Source organism: Pan paniscus, chromosome 4, assembly GCF_029289425.2.
Source record: "Pan paniscus chromosome 4, NHGRI_mPanPan1-v2.0_pri, whole genome shotgun sequence".
Classification (NCBI taxonomy): domain Eukaryota; kingdom Metazoa; phylum Chordata; class Mammalia; order Primates; family Hominidae; genus Pan; species Pan paniscus.
In genome coordinates this window covers 146,121,887-146,137,780 of record NC_073253.2, presented here as the reverse complement: position 1 = coordinate 146,137,780, position 15,894 = coordinate 146,121,887, and the positions used below count along the sequence as shown (strand labels likewise).

The 15,894-nt window shown below is 36.5% G+C and overlaps 2 protein-coding genes across 4 annotated transcripts in view; one reads left to right on the top strand and one right to left on the bottom strand.

The window, feature by feature from the left end:
• Positions 1-849: 849 nt before the first annotated feature.
• On the top strand, positions 850-13,697 carry ZNF300 (zinc finger protein 300). 3 transcript variants are annotated; one of them, XR_010112131.1, is made up of 5 exons: positions 850-1,126; positions 1,855-1,968; positions 2,652-3,424; positions 7,276-7,402; positions 7,646-13,697. XR_010112131.1 is itself a non-coding variant. In XM_055112795.2 (4 exons), the coding sequence occupies exons 1-4, from the start codon at positions 2,679-2,681 to the stop codon at positions 10,427-10,429; spliced, it is 1,815 nt and encodes a 604-aa protein (XP_054968770.1). In that variant the 5' UTR covers positions 2,655-2,678; the 3' UTR covers positions 10,430-12,541. The 3 variants fall into 3 exon arrangements, 1 of the variants encoding a protein (XP_054968770.1); XR_008625458.2 differs by lacking the exon at positions 2,652-3,424 and having other exon boundaries at positions 7,646-12,541; XM_055112795.2 differs by lacking the exons at positions 850-1,126; positions 1,855-1,968 and having other exon boundaries at positions 2,655-2,693; positions 7,646-7,772; positions 8,884-12,541.
• IRGM (immunity related GTPase M) overlaps positions 3,431-15,894 on the bottom strand; it is a 55,881-nt gene continuing 43,417 nt past the window's right edge. Inside the window, exon 4 of the mRNA XM_057302255.1 lies at positions 3,431-5,244. Coding sequence (XP_057158238.1) covers positions 5,193-5,244 — 52 coding nt within the window. The 3' untranslated portion in view covers positions 3,431-5,192. The remainder of the gene's footprint in view (positions 5,245-15,894) is intronic.

Below are 15,894 nucleotides of genomic sequence, written 5' to 3'. Positions count from 1 at the left end.
CATTGGTCTGTGAACATGCATTTTGCTTTTTTAAAGCTCGATGTAAGGTCTAAGGGTTAAGATAACAATTTTAGTATTCTCTTTGGCTGGTTCATTTTTAAAAAATCATGTTGTTGTTGTTGTTTCTGAAATCTAACCTTCTCAGTCTCTCCCTTATGTCTGTTCCAATTTTCAAGTCTCTTTTCTGTCTCAATCTGTCTACCACGCTCTACCCCTTAGATCCCCACTTCTATTCCTATGTCTATTTTTTTCTCTTCAGTCTCCCGTCTCTCCTCCTTTCTAGGCTGGCTCCTTTGTCCCCATTTCCCCCATTTTCTCTCTGATTCTCTGCTTCTCACTTCCCTCTCTTTGTGCCTCAGTCTCCTCTTCCCTGCTCTTAATTTCCCTTTTTCCTTCAGTCGACCTCTTATTACTTATTAATGCAATATCAATTTCCCTTATAAGGATTCCTTACCGTTGTTATTGGCATAATTACAGTACACAATGATTGTTCAGCCCTCCTCGCCCCCAGATTTTGTCCCTCTCTCCCACAGTGAAATCTCCCTGGAGAGGACCGCACCATTCCACGCTTCCCCTCTGAGCAATCGAATCTCCCGGCATGGGGCTGTACCATTCACAAACACGTCCATGGTACCATCTAAAATTCCTCCCCTTTGGTCAGAAGCATGCTTCCAATAGAGGAAGGTTCACTCCAACTTCCTCTTTAATCCCCCTTGTAAAATCTTTCTGCAAAAGTGTGCTCCTTACTGCTCCTTTCGCAGGCCTCCTTTCCGTCGCCTTCCCCTCCCTTCGCTGCCGCTGTGGTACAGCCCATTCTCGGGCTCAGCACTGGGCGAATCCTCCGCTAGTACGAAGACGACCGGGCTCTCAAGATGGCGGCCCCATGCGGAAACAGCTCCAGGGAGCAGCCATGTTGCTTCCTGAACAAAGCCTCTGAAGATGCGGAACGGGCAAAACCGCCCCGTACGGAACGGCGCAGCCTCGGGAGCCCGGTGTGGTGCTCGCGGACAGGAAGCAGGAGAGTTTGCCAATAGGGATGTGACAGCGGTTCCCATTAAGCGGTGATGGTGGTTTTGGGACCTGATAATCGAGCTGGGAGTCAGAGGCGGGATGTGTGCGGTGAAGGGTGAGTCTGTGGGATTGGTAATGGGAGGAGAGGAGCCCGTGAGGGTCAGTGGTAGGAGGTTTATGAAATCACTGGTGGGGGAAGTAGGTGGGATTAGTGTTGGATTTATGTGGGAGTCCGAGATGTGATTAGTAACAGGGAAGTGAGAGGTGAGGGGGTGTCTATTAGGTCAGGAATGGCGTGCAGGTGGACTGACTGGTGGGTTTAACTGGGTTCAGTGATTTAGGGGACTCTGAGGAATCAGTGATGTGAGGCTATGGACTAAATGATGGGGGCGTCCATGTGTTCAGTGATGTGATGGACATGGGGGAGTTCAGTAGGGTATATGATTACTAGGCCTGAGAATTCCGAGATTTAGATGGGGACAGTAATGGGGCCACGGTGTCATGGTGGTCAGCCACATTTTACTGGGGAAGGCCTTTACTTAACGTTAAATTTCCACAGGTCATAGGCAACTGTTTGAGTTCTTAAAGGTCAACCCCTTTTCACATCTTTTCTTAGTCTACCATTGCCCACTAAGCATTTCTGATGGTACCCCCATCAAAAATGGTCATTTTAAAACAAGACCAAACAAATCAAAACTGATAAAATCATAATTAAAAGTTTGATTTCAGTTCTCCACTTTCTAAGTTTATTTAAATCATTTTATATTTTATTCAAGAGACATTTATTGAGCATCTGCGGGATATCCAGAGATGAGTATGATTGTTTCTTTTGTTTCCTTCCAGATGTTTTGATACCCCCATATAAAATAATCTGTCTGTCATGGGAGCCCCCACGTCCTCTGAAATAGTTCAGCTCTGTCTGCATGACTTGTCCTGGGACTGAGGAAAATTTACCAGGTATTTACCTTCCTGCATTGTGGTATACTCTTTTTTTTTTTCCAGTGGTTCCAACCTATCACCATTTTTGTATACAGACAATAGCGCTGTTGAAAAAGAGCAATAAAAATTTAAACAGAAAACATCTTAAAATTAACCTTTGAGTTCATGCACATTGATTTAGCAAGAGTTTTCTAAGTTGGGGGAAAATATAAGAGAGTTCTTGGAAAATTGTTGGAATTCAGCTGCTGGTTCTTTTTAGGAATAGGGAACACATGCCTCAGTTTTCCATTTGGTCATTCCCATTCTTACTGCCAAGGAGCTCCATCTTCACTTATATCCTTATATAGCTATCCATGATTATTGCCTCATGAAAATCTTCTATAAATAGAATTGCTGATTCCCAAGGGGAACAGTAAGTTGTTAGTAAATCAACTGGAAACATATCTTCACATCTATCCAATTATAAAACCTTGGTCAACTTCTATGTGATCATATTATAGGTACAAGAGGAGTAAAGAATGATCCCTCCTCCACATGGTGCCTGCTGAGACTTCTGTAAGGCTCAAATAACCTTATCCCACAGGGTAGCCCATTAGTTACCTGACTTCTGATGTTAGTTGTTGCAGGATTGGTGAATGTGAAAGCTGCAGTCTGGGTTTGGGCTATGAAAAACATTCTGATCACCAGTTTTGCTTTTTCAGTCATCTGGCCTTTTGGAAGAGCAAAAAATGATGAAGTCCCAGGTGAGTTGCTTTTAAAAAAAAAAAAAATTCTTCTTTGGTTTTTCATACAATCAAATGGAAAGTAAAGTTAGCTAAAATCTGGATGAAGGAAAAGGTGGTAACAACAAAGATCAAGACCTCGAAAGAGTTTCTAGGTAATATGTAAAAAACCTGGCTGGCAACCATTTTTATAAATTAATGTACTAATTGTTCTGATCTTACTTGCAGACATCATGAGTTACACGATTTGCATTTCCCTAAAGAGAAAGATAAATTTCCCATGGTAAGAAAATGTTTCTTGCCATATAAGACTAAAAATAAATTCCTTTTTGGCTTTTACTCTAGGAGGTGGAGTGCACAGTGTTCTCACCAACACTCCTTTGCTAAATGCCACAGTAGGTTTCTTGTAGTGGTGTCTTAAAACGATCTTTTTTAGAGGGGATGTATCATAATGTCTAGCCAAACTCCTTGAACCTTATTCTTGAGTGGGGGTTGGCAAATTATTGCCATGGGCCAAATCCCATTCTCCAACTGTTTTTATAAAGAAAGTTTTATGGAGCACAGCCATGCTGTTTGTTTACATGTTGTCTATAGCTTTTTTCTAGCTACAATGGCAGAGTTGAGTAGTTACAACAGAAACCGTATGGCCTGCAATGCCAAAAATGTAAACTTTACTGAAAAAGTTTGTTGACCCCTGCTTTCAAGGAACAAATTGATTACAGATGCTTCCTATTGTCCAGCTTTATCCACAGGTAAATTCATTAACGTAAGATAGGCACATTTTGAGTGTTTTTCTAAACTACGTATTTCTCTCAAAAAAGCTGTTCTTAAATTATATTTATCTGGCAAATCTTTGGAGGGCAAAGGTCCCTGATGCTCCATATCTTTTGCTGTGCTTTCAGAATTTGTAGGATTAGTGTCAAGTTCAAGGCTGTTCCTTCTTTGCTCTCCCATTTTTAAAAGTTTGTATTATTTTTTCTTTCTGCCAGCATTGGCATATAAACATTTAAAATTATATAAAAGATAAAAATTTAAAACAGAGAGACCTTTTAACTTAAACTCACCTTCTCCTGGGATAATCAGTGTTAACCATTGCTTCTAACCTTCCAAACCCTTTTTGATATGAATATAACTGTGATTAACAGTTTATATGTAGAAGCACAAATGTGTGAGAATGTCTCTTATTTTCTTGCGCTTTTCTTTTGGAAAAAGAATGTTATAGTAAATATTTTGTTCTGCAACCTGATTTTTAACTTACTGTCCAATATAAAGGTCTTTTGTATACACTTAGAATATGTTTTTCCATATCAGTACATAGAATTCTCCTTTACTATTTTATCAGATGCATAATATTTCCTTGTGGCCTGGTTGCCTGGGATTGTTTCTTCATCTTACAGATAGAGATTATAATCCTCATAGGGTTGTTGTGAGAATTGAGTAAAAACCATGCTTAAAACCATAACTGGGGCATGGTTTGTACTGATATATTTAAGTGTCAGCTGTTATTACATCATCATTATGATTATCATTGTCAAATCTTGAAATCAGCTTTTACATTAGGAGTCCTTGTGTATGTTTTACAGTAGAGTTTAGAGTTCTATTGCAAAAAGATTTTTTCATTGTTGTTTTTGTTTTTGGATTTCAGTAGCTTTGTTTTAGAGCCGTGCTGTCTAATATAGTAGCCATCAGCCAAATGTGGTTACTGAACACTTGAAATTGGCTAGTCTGAATTGAGATATGTTGTGTTAAGTACATACCAGATTTCAAAGTTGTATTTCCAAAAAACTCACTAGTAGTTTTTAAGGATTCCATGTTGAAACGATATCTTGAGTAATATATGGGAATAGATGTATATTATTGAAAATAATTTTTTGAATGTGTTTCCTAGAAAATGTAAACTTACCTATCTGGTTAGCTTTATATTTCTGTTACACAGCACTGCTTTGAGGGAGAATGGATTTTTTACTTAGCCCAGTAAATCCAACTGCTGTGGCTAATTAGTTGATTAAATGCTTCTTCCTTCAGGAAGAGGGCTGTATATTAGTTCCCTACCATCCAGAAGTGAAGTCGTTTTTACACATGTCCTCCTTTTCAGCCTTTAACACCTACTTCCCTTTCATTTCTTCCATCACTTAATAGCACTTCTGTTTCCCCAGGGACCCGAGCTGTAAAAATTGTTTGTAGTTGACAAAAGTATAATTTTTCACTGATTATGTACTATATTTTTCTCAAAATTAAGAAATTTATACCTACTTATTATATTGAAGCATTTGGGTATCATTAATAAAGCAAAATCAGAATGTTAGAATGATAACATCTATGAATTTACCTCTCAGAATGGATTTCCTCTGTATTCCACATTTATTCTTTCTTATGTTACTTTTCTTCAGATAAAACAAATGTAGACTAATACACAAAACAGTTTTTAACTAAACATGAGTTTTATTTTTTCTTTATAATCATTATTCATTTCTTTTTAACAAACTTTCTTAAGTACCCAGTATATGTCATATGCACTGGCTAGCTGTTGAATATCCTGAGCAGATTTACGTATAGTTTTCTTCTGGAAGGACTGCAGAGAAAAAAGAGATGTAGAAACCAACATTAACACATTGGCAGAGATGTAAAGAGATGTAGAAACTAACATTAACACATAAAAGTTCTGTAGCAGACATGGGAGCAGGTACTGTTATAGCAGAGAGGGGGGAACAACCAGATTTCTAAGGAAGTAGGTAATAGGCTTAAATGATTATTGAACTTTGGCTCATGAGGGAAGTAGGCTGAGGACAGGAAGCAGCATTTGTAAAAGTAGAAAGGGCAGAGTGATTTTAGGAAGGCTGAGAATTTTGAAACTAAAATGGAGAGTGCTTCATGGAAAGGTCGACTAAGGTTGGTATTGAAGTGATAAAATATAAAAGATCATGATGTTTACAGTATGAGGGAGGCAGTTTGGACTGCAGTAGTCAAGAACCTAGACTATTGAGAATACATCTTGCAGATATGAGAGTTCATCAATCATATATTTAGTATGTAATCATCTTTGGCAAGTATTTACTTAACCACTGTAATCCTCAGTTTTCTTATATGTACAATAGGAAAATTAACAGGATTGTTATGGACAACTAACTGTTTGGCAGCTTGACAGAGTGAATATGGAATTGGTGTGGGATGAGAGAAAGCTTGAGATTTGAGATGACTGAGATGAGACTGTGTTAGCAAAGAAGAAAACAAAGGAGGCTTTTAAGCAGGCAATGTTGACATTTGAAATAATCATTTTCATTCTGAAAGTGGTGTTTGGTAATTATGGAATATTTGGGGAAAAAGTCTGAACAATTTATTTAAAATAATACAGATCACTATTAGATTAGTTTCTGCTATTAGTTAACAACTATTGTGAGGATAATGGTGACATAATTAAAATAGTCAATGTTCCCTCCAGAAACATTTTATAACTCTACTCTTACCCAAATTCATTTTTGATGTTATGTCACTAATTTGTTGTGGTTTCTTCATTAATGTTTTCTGTACATTTTTGTTGAGTTTATCATTTGGGATTCCTTATTTTTTGTTGCTACTGTAATTGGTATATTCATTCTATTACTAACTATTGTATGTATATAAGAAAGCTATTACATTTGGGGGAAGCTAAGATCATTTTCCTATGAAATAAAGGGATTATATTAATGATCTTCTAGAGCTCTGACATTCTATGATTCTCTAAATGTAGCTTTTCTTTTTTTAAAAAAATGTACTTACAAAGGGCATTTCTGCTCTATAATCATTAATTAAAATTCTCCTGTGTCTTATTTTGTTACTTTTATGGCCTTTAGTACTTTTTAGAGTTTAAATTTTTATTCCATCAGAATCTATTCTTTTTCCCAGGTATTATATAGTGTATTGGTTTGCTAGGATTGCTATGACAAAGTACCACAAACTGGGTGGCTTAAACAATAGAAATTTAGTCTCATAGTTCTGGAGGCTAGAAGTCCAAAATCAAGGTTGTTCTTCAGGACTGTGAGGGATGTATTTGTTTCATGCCTCTCTCCTTGGCTTCTTTATAACTATCTTCTTTTTTCTCTTTGCATTATCTTCCCTCTATGCATGTCTTTGTGTTCAAATTTCCCCCTTTGGATAAGGACACAGATCATATTGGATTCAGTTTCACCCTAAATACCTCATATGGCTAGGTATATCTGCAATGACCCTGTTTCCAAGTCATATCACGTTTTGAGGTACTGGGGGTTAGGACTTCAACATATAAATATTCAGGAGATACAACTCAACCCATAATATTTCTTCAACATTATTCTTTTCCTCTTTACTATTCATTGTTTCAAAACGATTCATCCAATAATCCATCTTCCTCCCAGTTATTTGGGTGCTGCCTTTAAAATGTATGAAATTACTATATGTATTAGGTAGGCATTTTATGGTTTACCTCTTTTTTCTCTTCATATGCCTGGCTCTGCTTGCTAAAAACAGGATTTTATTTTGTTTTTCCCAAAAACTATTATACAAAACTAGGTGTGGGTGTAGTTGTGCACATTATAGCAGAAATTATGAGAATGATCATTTCAGATTGAACAGGAATTTACTATTACAGGGGTTAGTATCATTCAAGGATGTGGCTGTGGATTTCACCCAGGAGGAGTGGCAGCAACTTGACCCTTCTCAGAGGACCCTGTACAGGGATGTGATGCTGGAGAACTACAGCCACCTGGTCTCAATGGGTAAGGATGGCTTCCCTGAATAACTCAGAGTTGTCCAATCAAGTGCCTTTCCTTACTAGTTGCTGTGATTAGATTGTTCCTGACATATGTCATGACTTTTATGACCTTCATACCTTTGCAAATGGAGGTTATGCCTTTGTTGAGGGCTAACTGGACAGCTTTATTGTAGACCATCTGAAACTGCACCTTCTCTTTTTCCTTCAGTGCAGTCAATCTCAATTCTCTGTGATTTCTGTTTAATAGGGTATCCAGTTTCCAAACCAGATGTCATCTCCAAGTTGGAACAAGGAGAAGAGCCATGGATCATAAAGGGAGACATATCAAATTGGATCTATCCAGATGAATATCAGGCAGATGGGAGACAAGGGAAGTGAAATATCAATTTATGTGTGTTTTTTTAATTGATTGGTGCCTGAGGTTTATGTTTCTATCCTTATCAAAATCTCCTATTCTTTGTTTCTATGCTGAGAATTTAGTAGTCACTCAACAAGTAATTGTGAAGCCTTTCAGAGGAGTTCTATTTGTTGTTGATCCTGTCTCATGTGTGTATATATATATGTTTATATTTGTTGTCTTTCCTGAAAGGGTTTTAAAGGCAATAGAAGGCAAATTCCTTTCAAGAACACAAGCTGTGCTTTAAAAGGAAATATTCCCAGATAAATGACTGTATTAAATTAAATGTCAAATACAGTTACTGTTTTAGAAGTTCAGAGAAAATTAGAGTCTAAAGAGATGTGAGAGTATTTGAGAAACATTTTTCAGAGCATGCAACTGTAACTGCTCTGAATGACATAAAATGCTGATGAGGCTGAAGGAGGAGGGTGAAGGCAAGCAGTGTTGGAGAGAGAGTATATGAACAAAACCTTAGGGTCAGGAAGATACAGCTTTTCTGGGAGAACTTTACTAGTTTTACTTGATATGTATAGAAAGTAGTTTATTGGGAGTAGTGGAATTTACGTCTGTACTCTCAGTTTGACTCTGATACTGAATCTGTAGCAGGATATTGGATTTTTCTATTATTTGTGTTAGTTGTTAGGAAAATAGATGGAGGAGAGTTAAAGTATTTTGCATACAGAAGATACCTTGTTTTTTAGAGTGATGGTAGGATAATAAGAATGTGTAGCACATGGTTTATAATATAAATGAAATTAAAAGGTGAAAAGGGGTTTCTATTCAGAAAGCAGAAGTGAAATATTCTAGAAGAATAATCAAAAATTAGTGATGAGACCCCACTTTTTCATCTCTTTTAAGTTTAGTTTTTACATGAATATTTCTGTTTAACATTCTTGTCTATCTGTTCACCTGGTAACACTATATGCTGTACTGTCTTCTGAGATGACCTGTTTTCATCCTTTTTTTGTGAGTTCATCTACTATGTTGGATCATCCACTATGTTGGATCACCCATTTGTTCTACTTCTTTACCCTCTTAGTTGACTCTTGTGATGACTCTTAAATTGTATCTTTTCTTCTTTTAGACAGGAAGAGTAACCTTCACAACTCCCAGTCATGTATTTTGGGGACAGTTTCCTTCCATCATAAGATACTGAAAGGAGTCACAAGGGATGGTTCATTGTGCTCCATTTTAAAAGTCTGTCAAGATGATGGTCAGCTGCAGAGATTTCTAGAGAATCAAGACAAACTCTTCAGGCAGGTCACATTTGTTAACAGCAAAACAGTGACTGAGGCATCAGGGCATAAATATAATCCATTGGGGAAAATATTTCAAGAGTGCATAGAAACAGATATATCAATACAGAGATTCCATAAATATGATGCTTTTAAAAAGAACTTAAAACCAAATATTGACCTACCGAGTTGTTATAAGAGCAATTCAAGAAAAAAACCTGATCAGAGTTTTGGAGGTGGAAAATCATCTAGCCAGAGTGAGCCCAATTCTAATCTTGAGAAGATTCACAATGGAGTAATACTTTTTGATGATAATCAGTGTGGAAACGTTTTTAGAAGTACACCATCCCTTATTCAATATCAGAATGTGGAAACTAAAGAGAAAAGCTGTGTATGTGTTACATGTGGAAAAGCCTTTGCTAAGAAGTCACAACTCATTGTACATCAAAGAATTCATACTGGAAAGAAACCATATGATTGTGGTGCATGCGGAAAAGCCTTCAGTGAGAAGTTTCATCTTGTTGTACATCAGAGAACTCATACTGGGGAGAAACCTTATGATTGTTCTGAATGTGGAAAAGCCTTCTCTCAGAAATCATCCCTTATTATACATCAGAGAGTTCACACTGGGGAAAAACCCTATGAATGTAGTGAATGCGGGAAAGCCTTCTCCCAGAAATCACCCCTCATTATACATCAGAGAATACATACTGGGGAAAAACCCTATGAATGTAGAGAGTGTGGGAAGGCCTTTTCCCAGAAGTCACAGCTGATTATACACCACAGAGCTCATACTGGAGAGAAGCCGTATGAGTGTACCGAATGTGGGAAAGCCTTCTGTGAGAAGTCCCACCTCATTATACATAAAAGAATTCACACTGGTGAGAAACCCTACAAATGTGCTCAATGTGAGGAAGCCTTCAGCAGGAAGACAGAACTCATTACACATCAGTTAGTTCATACTGGGGAAAAACCTTATGAATGTACTGAATGTGGAAAGACATTCTCCCGCAAGTCACAGCTCATCATACATCAGAGAACACATACTGGAGAAAAACCCTATAAATGTAGTGAATGTGGCAAAGCCTTCTGCCAGAAGTCACATCTCATTGGACATCAGAGAATTCACACAGGAGAAAAACCTTATATATGTACTGAATGTGGGAAAGCCTTCTCTCAGAAGTCCCACCTTCCGGGACACCAGCGAATTCATACAGGAGAGAAACCTTACATATGTGCTGAATGTGGAAAGGCCTTTTCTCAGAAGTCAGACCTTGTTTTACATCAGAGGATTCATACTGGGGAAAGACCCTATCAATGTGCTATATGTGGGAAGGCCTTCATCCAGAAGTCACAACTAACTGTACACCAGAGAATTCACACAGTGGTAAAATCATAATGAACTGGCCACAGAAAAGCCTTAGTATTAGCTCAAGCCTTAATAATTACTAGAAACCCAATTAATTTGATAAGCTTGGGGACAACATCCCAACAGATAAAAATTTTTAAGGGAATTTGTTTCTAGTTTGGTGATGCCTAACTTTTCCAGCAAAGATGATGGAAAATAGTTATATAAATGAAGAACATTTTTAATATGGCATGTAAAGCTTTTAAAGTTATGAACTCAGTGATCAGCACAGCAAGTTAAGCATACAGAATATTGTCAAGTTGCATATTCCTTATACTACAAAATGATAATCAGCCATTGTGAAACTGCTAATATTAGCTTGTCATAATTATGGCCATAAAGTAATTTTTCTATAAAAGACATGGAAGAAAGCTTGAGTAAACAACAAAATAAAACCTATACACTATTTTAAGAAGGGGCTTGAGCATGACCCCTAAAGCTACATGTAAAGTTCTTGTACAAAAAATGGAATGATAGGTTGATCAGATTCAGTAAAGTTGATCTGTATGCATTTTCCCATCTCAAGCATATAAGTTGACCTGCATCTCTGGAAGGACCTTGAGATTGATGCATTTTGAGCAAGTCTCCCTTTTACTCTTCCTGACTGGGAACTTGGAGCTGAAAAACATTGGCACTGAGGCCAGATGGTCTTGGGTTTAATCCTGGCTCAGTGCCTCACACAGATTGTGTGACTTTAGGCAAACATACTTCTCCTATCTGAGTATTTTTTATCAGTAAGTACAAATACAATGCAGAGCTCATTTTCAGTTAATATTAGTACTTTTAAAATCTTTACTCTCTATCTTGAAGCATTAGATGTTAAGACTAATGTGTAAAAACCACGTCTGAACTTGCTTTTCCCTCTGGACACTCTGCTTTTGATTGCCTATCCCTATGAGTGGCTCATTTTACTGTCTTCTGATCCTGGTGGCCTTATTTTTGCTATGTTAAGGTTGTGTTTTTTAATACTTGCATTTATTTTCGTATACTTACATAAACCGTAGTGATTGCACATAAAGACCCTGCCTAATGTCTCTTCACTTCTTTGTGATCCTTTCCCTGAAGCCCCAACTGTTTGCCCTGAAAACTTACAGGGGAAAACTCTTGGGGTGAGAAGTAATGCCTGTATAGCCTTGAGAACTGGAGGCCTCTAAGATATCACCTACTATACTTTCTGTCATTCCATCCATTCCCCCATAAGCATTTTTAGATGAGCACCCTTGCTGGAAGTGACCTGCAGGAGAGCATACTTGGCAAGGATGAGAATACCTGTGTGATAAACACAGCATCTGCACATACTTCCTGCTTGATTTCCTATCCACTTGATCCCCTTCCTGCTTGGCTAAACTGTCTGTTGTGAAAACATGGGGCTCCTCTAGTTGAGAACAACTGTAGAGTAGAGGGCACACTGGACAGGGATGTGGGAACTGAGAATTAAAGATGCCATTCACTGGACAGGGATGTGGGAACTCAATGTTAAAGATATCATTCCCCCCACATCCCAGGTGATTTATATATTGTTGGGGTGGGAAAAGAGAAATCCAAAAGAGCAAACCCATTCATAAAATGGATCTGCTAATTTTATTGTTGAATAACAGAAATAAAAATACTATGTAGCATTTGGGTAGCTAGCACATGGCTATAAAACTAGTGGATTTTTAGCTCTATTTATATGGAACTGAAGCTACAGTTGTGTGGAACTAAGCTTCCCCTCTGTTGGTAAATGGCAGATACCTAGTTTTCATCAATAGTTACATTGAGCTTACTCTGATGTCTTGTTTTGCATAATTCTTTTATCAGGCTTACTCTGATGGTCTGTTCTTTATATATTTTTTAATCTGTGCATCCTATGGTTGCCCTGACAGTGTATCTAATACGTGTGATTAGTCATATTCTTCACTCCTCAACAAAATTACATCAGCTTTTCACAGTAGTCAATGAACCTTATATCAACACCTCAACAACCTTTTTTATAAAAATCTTATAATTTGGTTCTAAAATGATATACAGAAATGCCCCAAGGCAAGAGTAGCTAAGACACTTTTGAAGAACAAATTTGGATAACGTATTAGACTTCTTATAAAACAGTGGTAATTAAGGCAATGTGGTGTTACACGAGTAATCATGTAGATCAATGGTAAAAGAGAATCTGAAAACTGATAATTACCTGTAGACACATGAATTATGACAAAGTTGGCATTCTAGAACAATGGGAGGAAACTCACCTTTTCAGTAATGCCTCTGGCTCAGTTATCCAAATGGGTAAAACAAAGAAAAAACAAATTTACTGCATACCATTCACAAAATTTACTCTGCCTAAACCTATAATAGAGGACAATGTATAGCAGTAAGTATAGATCAGGCAAAAAGAAAGCCTGAAAATACCTAAGCAACAGTCTCAATAGGTTAGAATAAAAAAACGCTGTGATCCAACTCCAAAAAAGTAAAAAGGACATGATAAAAATAAAAGAAGATGAAGAAATAGGAAAACACACAAAATAGGAACAACAAAACAAGAAAATTGTGGCTCACGTCTGTAATCCCCATACTTTAAGAGGACAAGGTGGGAGGACACCTTGACCCCAGGAGCTCAAGGCTGCAGTGATTGTACCACTGCACTCCAGCCTGGGTGACAGAATGAGACCCTGTCTCAAAAAAATGTATTGTAGATTGAAAAAATAAACCTTTAAGTAAACTGGGAATAAAGGGCAGCCTCCTCAAATAGTTAAAGGGCATAGATAAAAAACCTACAGTAAACATCATATTTAATGGCTGGAAAAAGGCAAGAATATTTACTTGACTCTTTCTAGTTAACATTACACTGGTGAATTTAGCCAGTGCAATAAGAAAAGCAAAGTAGGGAGTGGGCTTGCAACCTTGAAAGGAAGAAATAAAAGTGTTGTTATTTGTAGACAACATATCCTTCTATGTGGAAGATCTCAAAACTGCACAAAATATTTACTATACCTAATAAGCAGGTTTTGCAAAATATCTAAATAATTTGGAGAGATTAATTAAAACTCAGATATTCTGATTCTAGAGTCTACACACTTAACAATTATGTTATGCTGCCTCTCTTGCCTCCCTTTCCCTTCTGTAATTAACACAGTTATCTTCCACACCGTTTTCTGAATTGGTTCATGATACATGATGCTTGCATGCAGATGCTCCTATTATTTAGCCAAACTTTAACATTGAAAAAAAATCCATAAAAACACTTAAAATCACCATTTAATAAAAAATTTAATCTTAATCCTTATGTTTTAGTGTTCAAAAATGACTTATACATTGTGACAGTGAGATAGTTTATTGGGAATACAGACCTATGATAATGATGTTGGATCTTTAAATGAGTTAAGAGGATTCTTATCTGCAGAACATTGGGGATGTGATTGATGCTAAATATTCAGTGAATGCCCTGAGCTTTGACCCTGTAGGATTGGAAAGTACAGAAATTTAGTCCCTTGGGAGTTGTGTTCTGGTTGATGATACTCTTTTTTGCTAGTTTGCCAAAAAATTAAAAGATCCTGGCCCTGGATTTGGTTGTTGAGAAGACCAACAGGAAGCTTGATTTAATGTCTAACACTGCTTTGAAATTCCACATCTACGGAAAATCTCAGCGTGTTCATGGATGTGGCTGCCTGAAAAGTGCCATACCATACGCAATTACAGCTGCCAGAGACAGGCCAAAATCAGTGCCTGTCATTGGAATGGCTACATGGTCATCTGCTGGCGAAACATGGTCATGTTCATATTGTCTCTTTTACTATATATTAAGTGGCACAATATAACTTGGCAGTAGATTGGGAAAAGCTAAAAATGTGTAGTACAAATGCTAAACCACTAAAATAACAAAACAGAGTTATAGCTTAAATCCAAAAAGAAGAGAAGTAATCATAACAAATAATCCAAAACAAGGTAGAAAAGAACAAAAAACAGAACAAATAGAAAACAAAATGATAGTCAATCTAATGATATACTCAGATTAAACATAAATGATCTAAAGACACCAATAAGGGGAAGAGATTGTCATATTAGATAAAAACGCAGAGACTATATGCTGCCTACAAGAAACACACTTTAAATGTAAAGACATAAATGGGTTCAAAGTAAAAGAATGGAAAAAAGATATACCATGATAACACAAAAGAAATCTGGAAGGCCTATGTTAATATCAGATAAAATATATTTCAGGATAAATACTAACTACCAGAGATTTTTAAAAGACCAGTTCATAGTGATAAAGGAATCAGCTTATCATGAGAACATAATCCTAAACACTTATGCACTTAATAGCAGAGCTTCACCATACATGAAGCAGTAACTGATAAAACTTCAAAGGAAAAATAGACAAACCCACAATTACAGTTAGAAATTTCAATACATTCTCACTAATTGAGAGAATGAGAAGATAATTAGTAAGGTTATAGTAGGTAGACTTGAACAGCAAAATCAACCAATTTGACCTAGTTGACATTTGTAGAACATCCCACCCCAAAATGGTACAATACACATTTTTAAGTCCATGTGAAACATTTACCAAGACAGAGCAATAAATTTAAAAGGTAAGGTGACTCATTCTCATGTGATTCTAATTTAATTCATTAGAAATCAATTACATTAGAAATAAATAACATGAAAATATCTGGAAAATACCAAATATATGGAAAGTAATAACACACTTCTAAATAACCCATTAGTCAAAGAATGAATCAAAAAGGAAATGAAGCATTTTGAACTTAATGAAAATAAAAACACAACTATATCAACATTTGTGAAATGTCCGTAAAGTAGTTCTTAAAGAGAAATTTAAAGTGCTAAAGGAATGCATTAGAAAAGAAGAAAAGTCTCAAACAATGAATCAGTTTCTACCTTAAGAAGATAGGAGCAGGAAAAAATGAAATGCATTATAAACAGCAGAATGATCTGTTCAAAGCATAAATTAAATAGAAAAAAAGAAAATACATCAAAAGCTGACTTTTTGAGAAGACAGATATGTCAGACTCAGGAAAAAAGACAGGACACAATTATTCAAATCAGAAATGAGAGAAGTGACATTACTACAGACTTTACATACATACAAAAAAATAATAAGGGAAGATTATAAACATCTTAATACCAATAAACTTGATAACAGATGAAGTGGACAAATCCTTTGAAAGATACAAACTACCACAGCTTACTCGAGAAGAAATAGATATTAACATAAATAGTCCTATATCAATTTTTAAAATTCAACTTGTAGTGTAAAACCTTATCAAATTCAGGATCATAGACCTTCACTGGTGAACTGTCTCAAACCAAACAATATTTAAAGAGGCAACAATTCAAATTCTATACAAGCTTTTCCACAAAATTGAAGAGGAAGGGATAGTTTCCAATTCATTATATTAGGTCAGCATCACCATGATACAAAACCAGAAGATATTATAAGAAAATAAAACTACAGACCAATA

Excerpts from the sequence above, each read along its gene's own strand:
- ZNF300 (XM_055112795.2), top strand. Across the intron at positions 7,403-7,645 it reads CAGCCACCTGGTCTCAATGG|GGTATCCAGTTTCCAAACCA; the intron begins GTAAGGATGGCT and ends TCTGTTTAATAG. Across the intron at positions 7,773-8,883 it reads GCAGATGGGAGACAAGGGAA|GAAGAGTAACCTTCACAACT; the intron begins GTGAAATATCAA and ends TCTTTTAGACAG.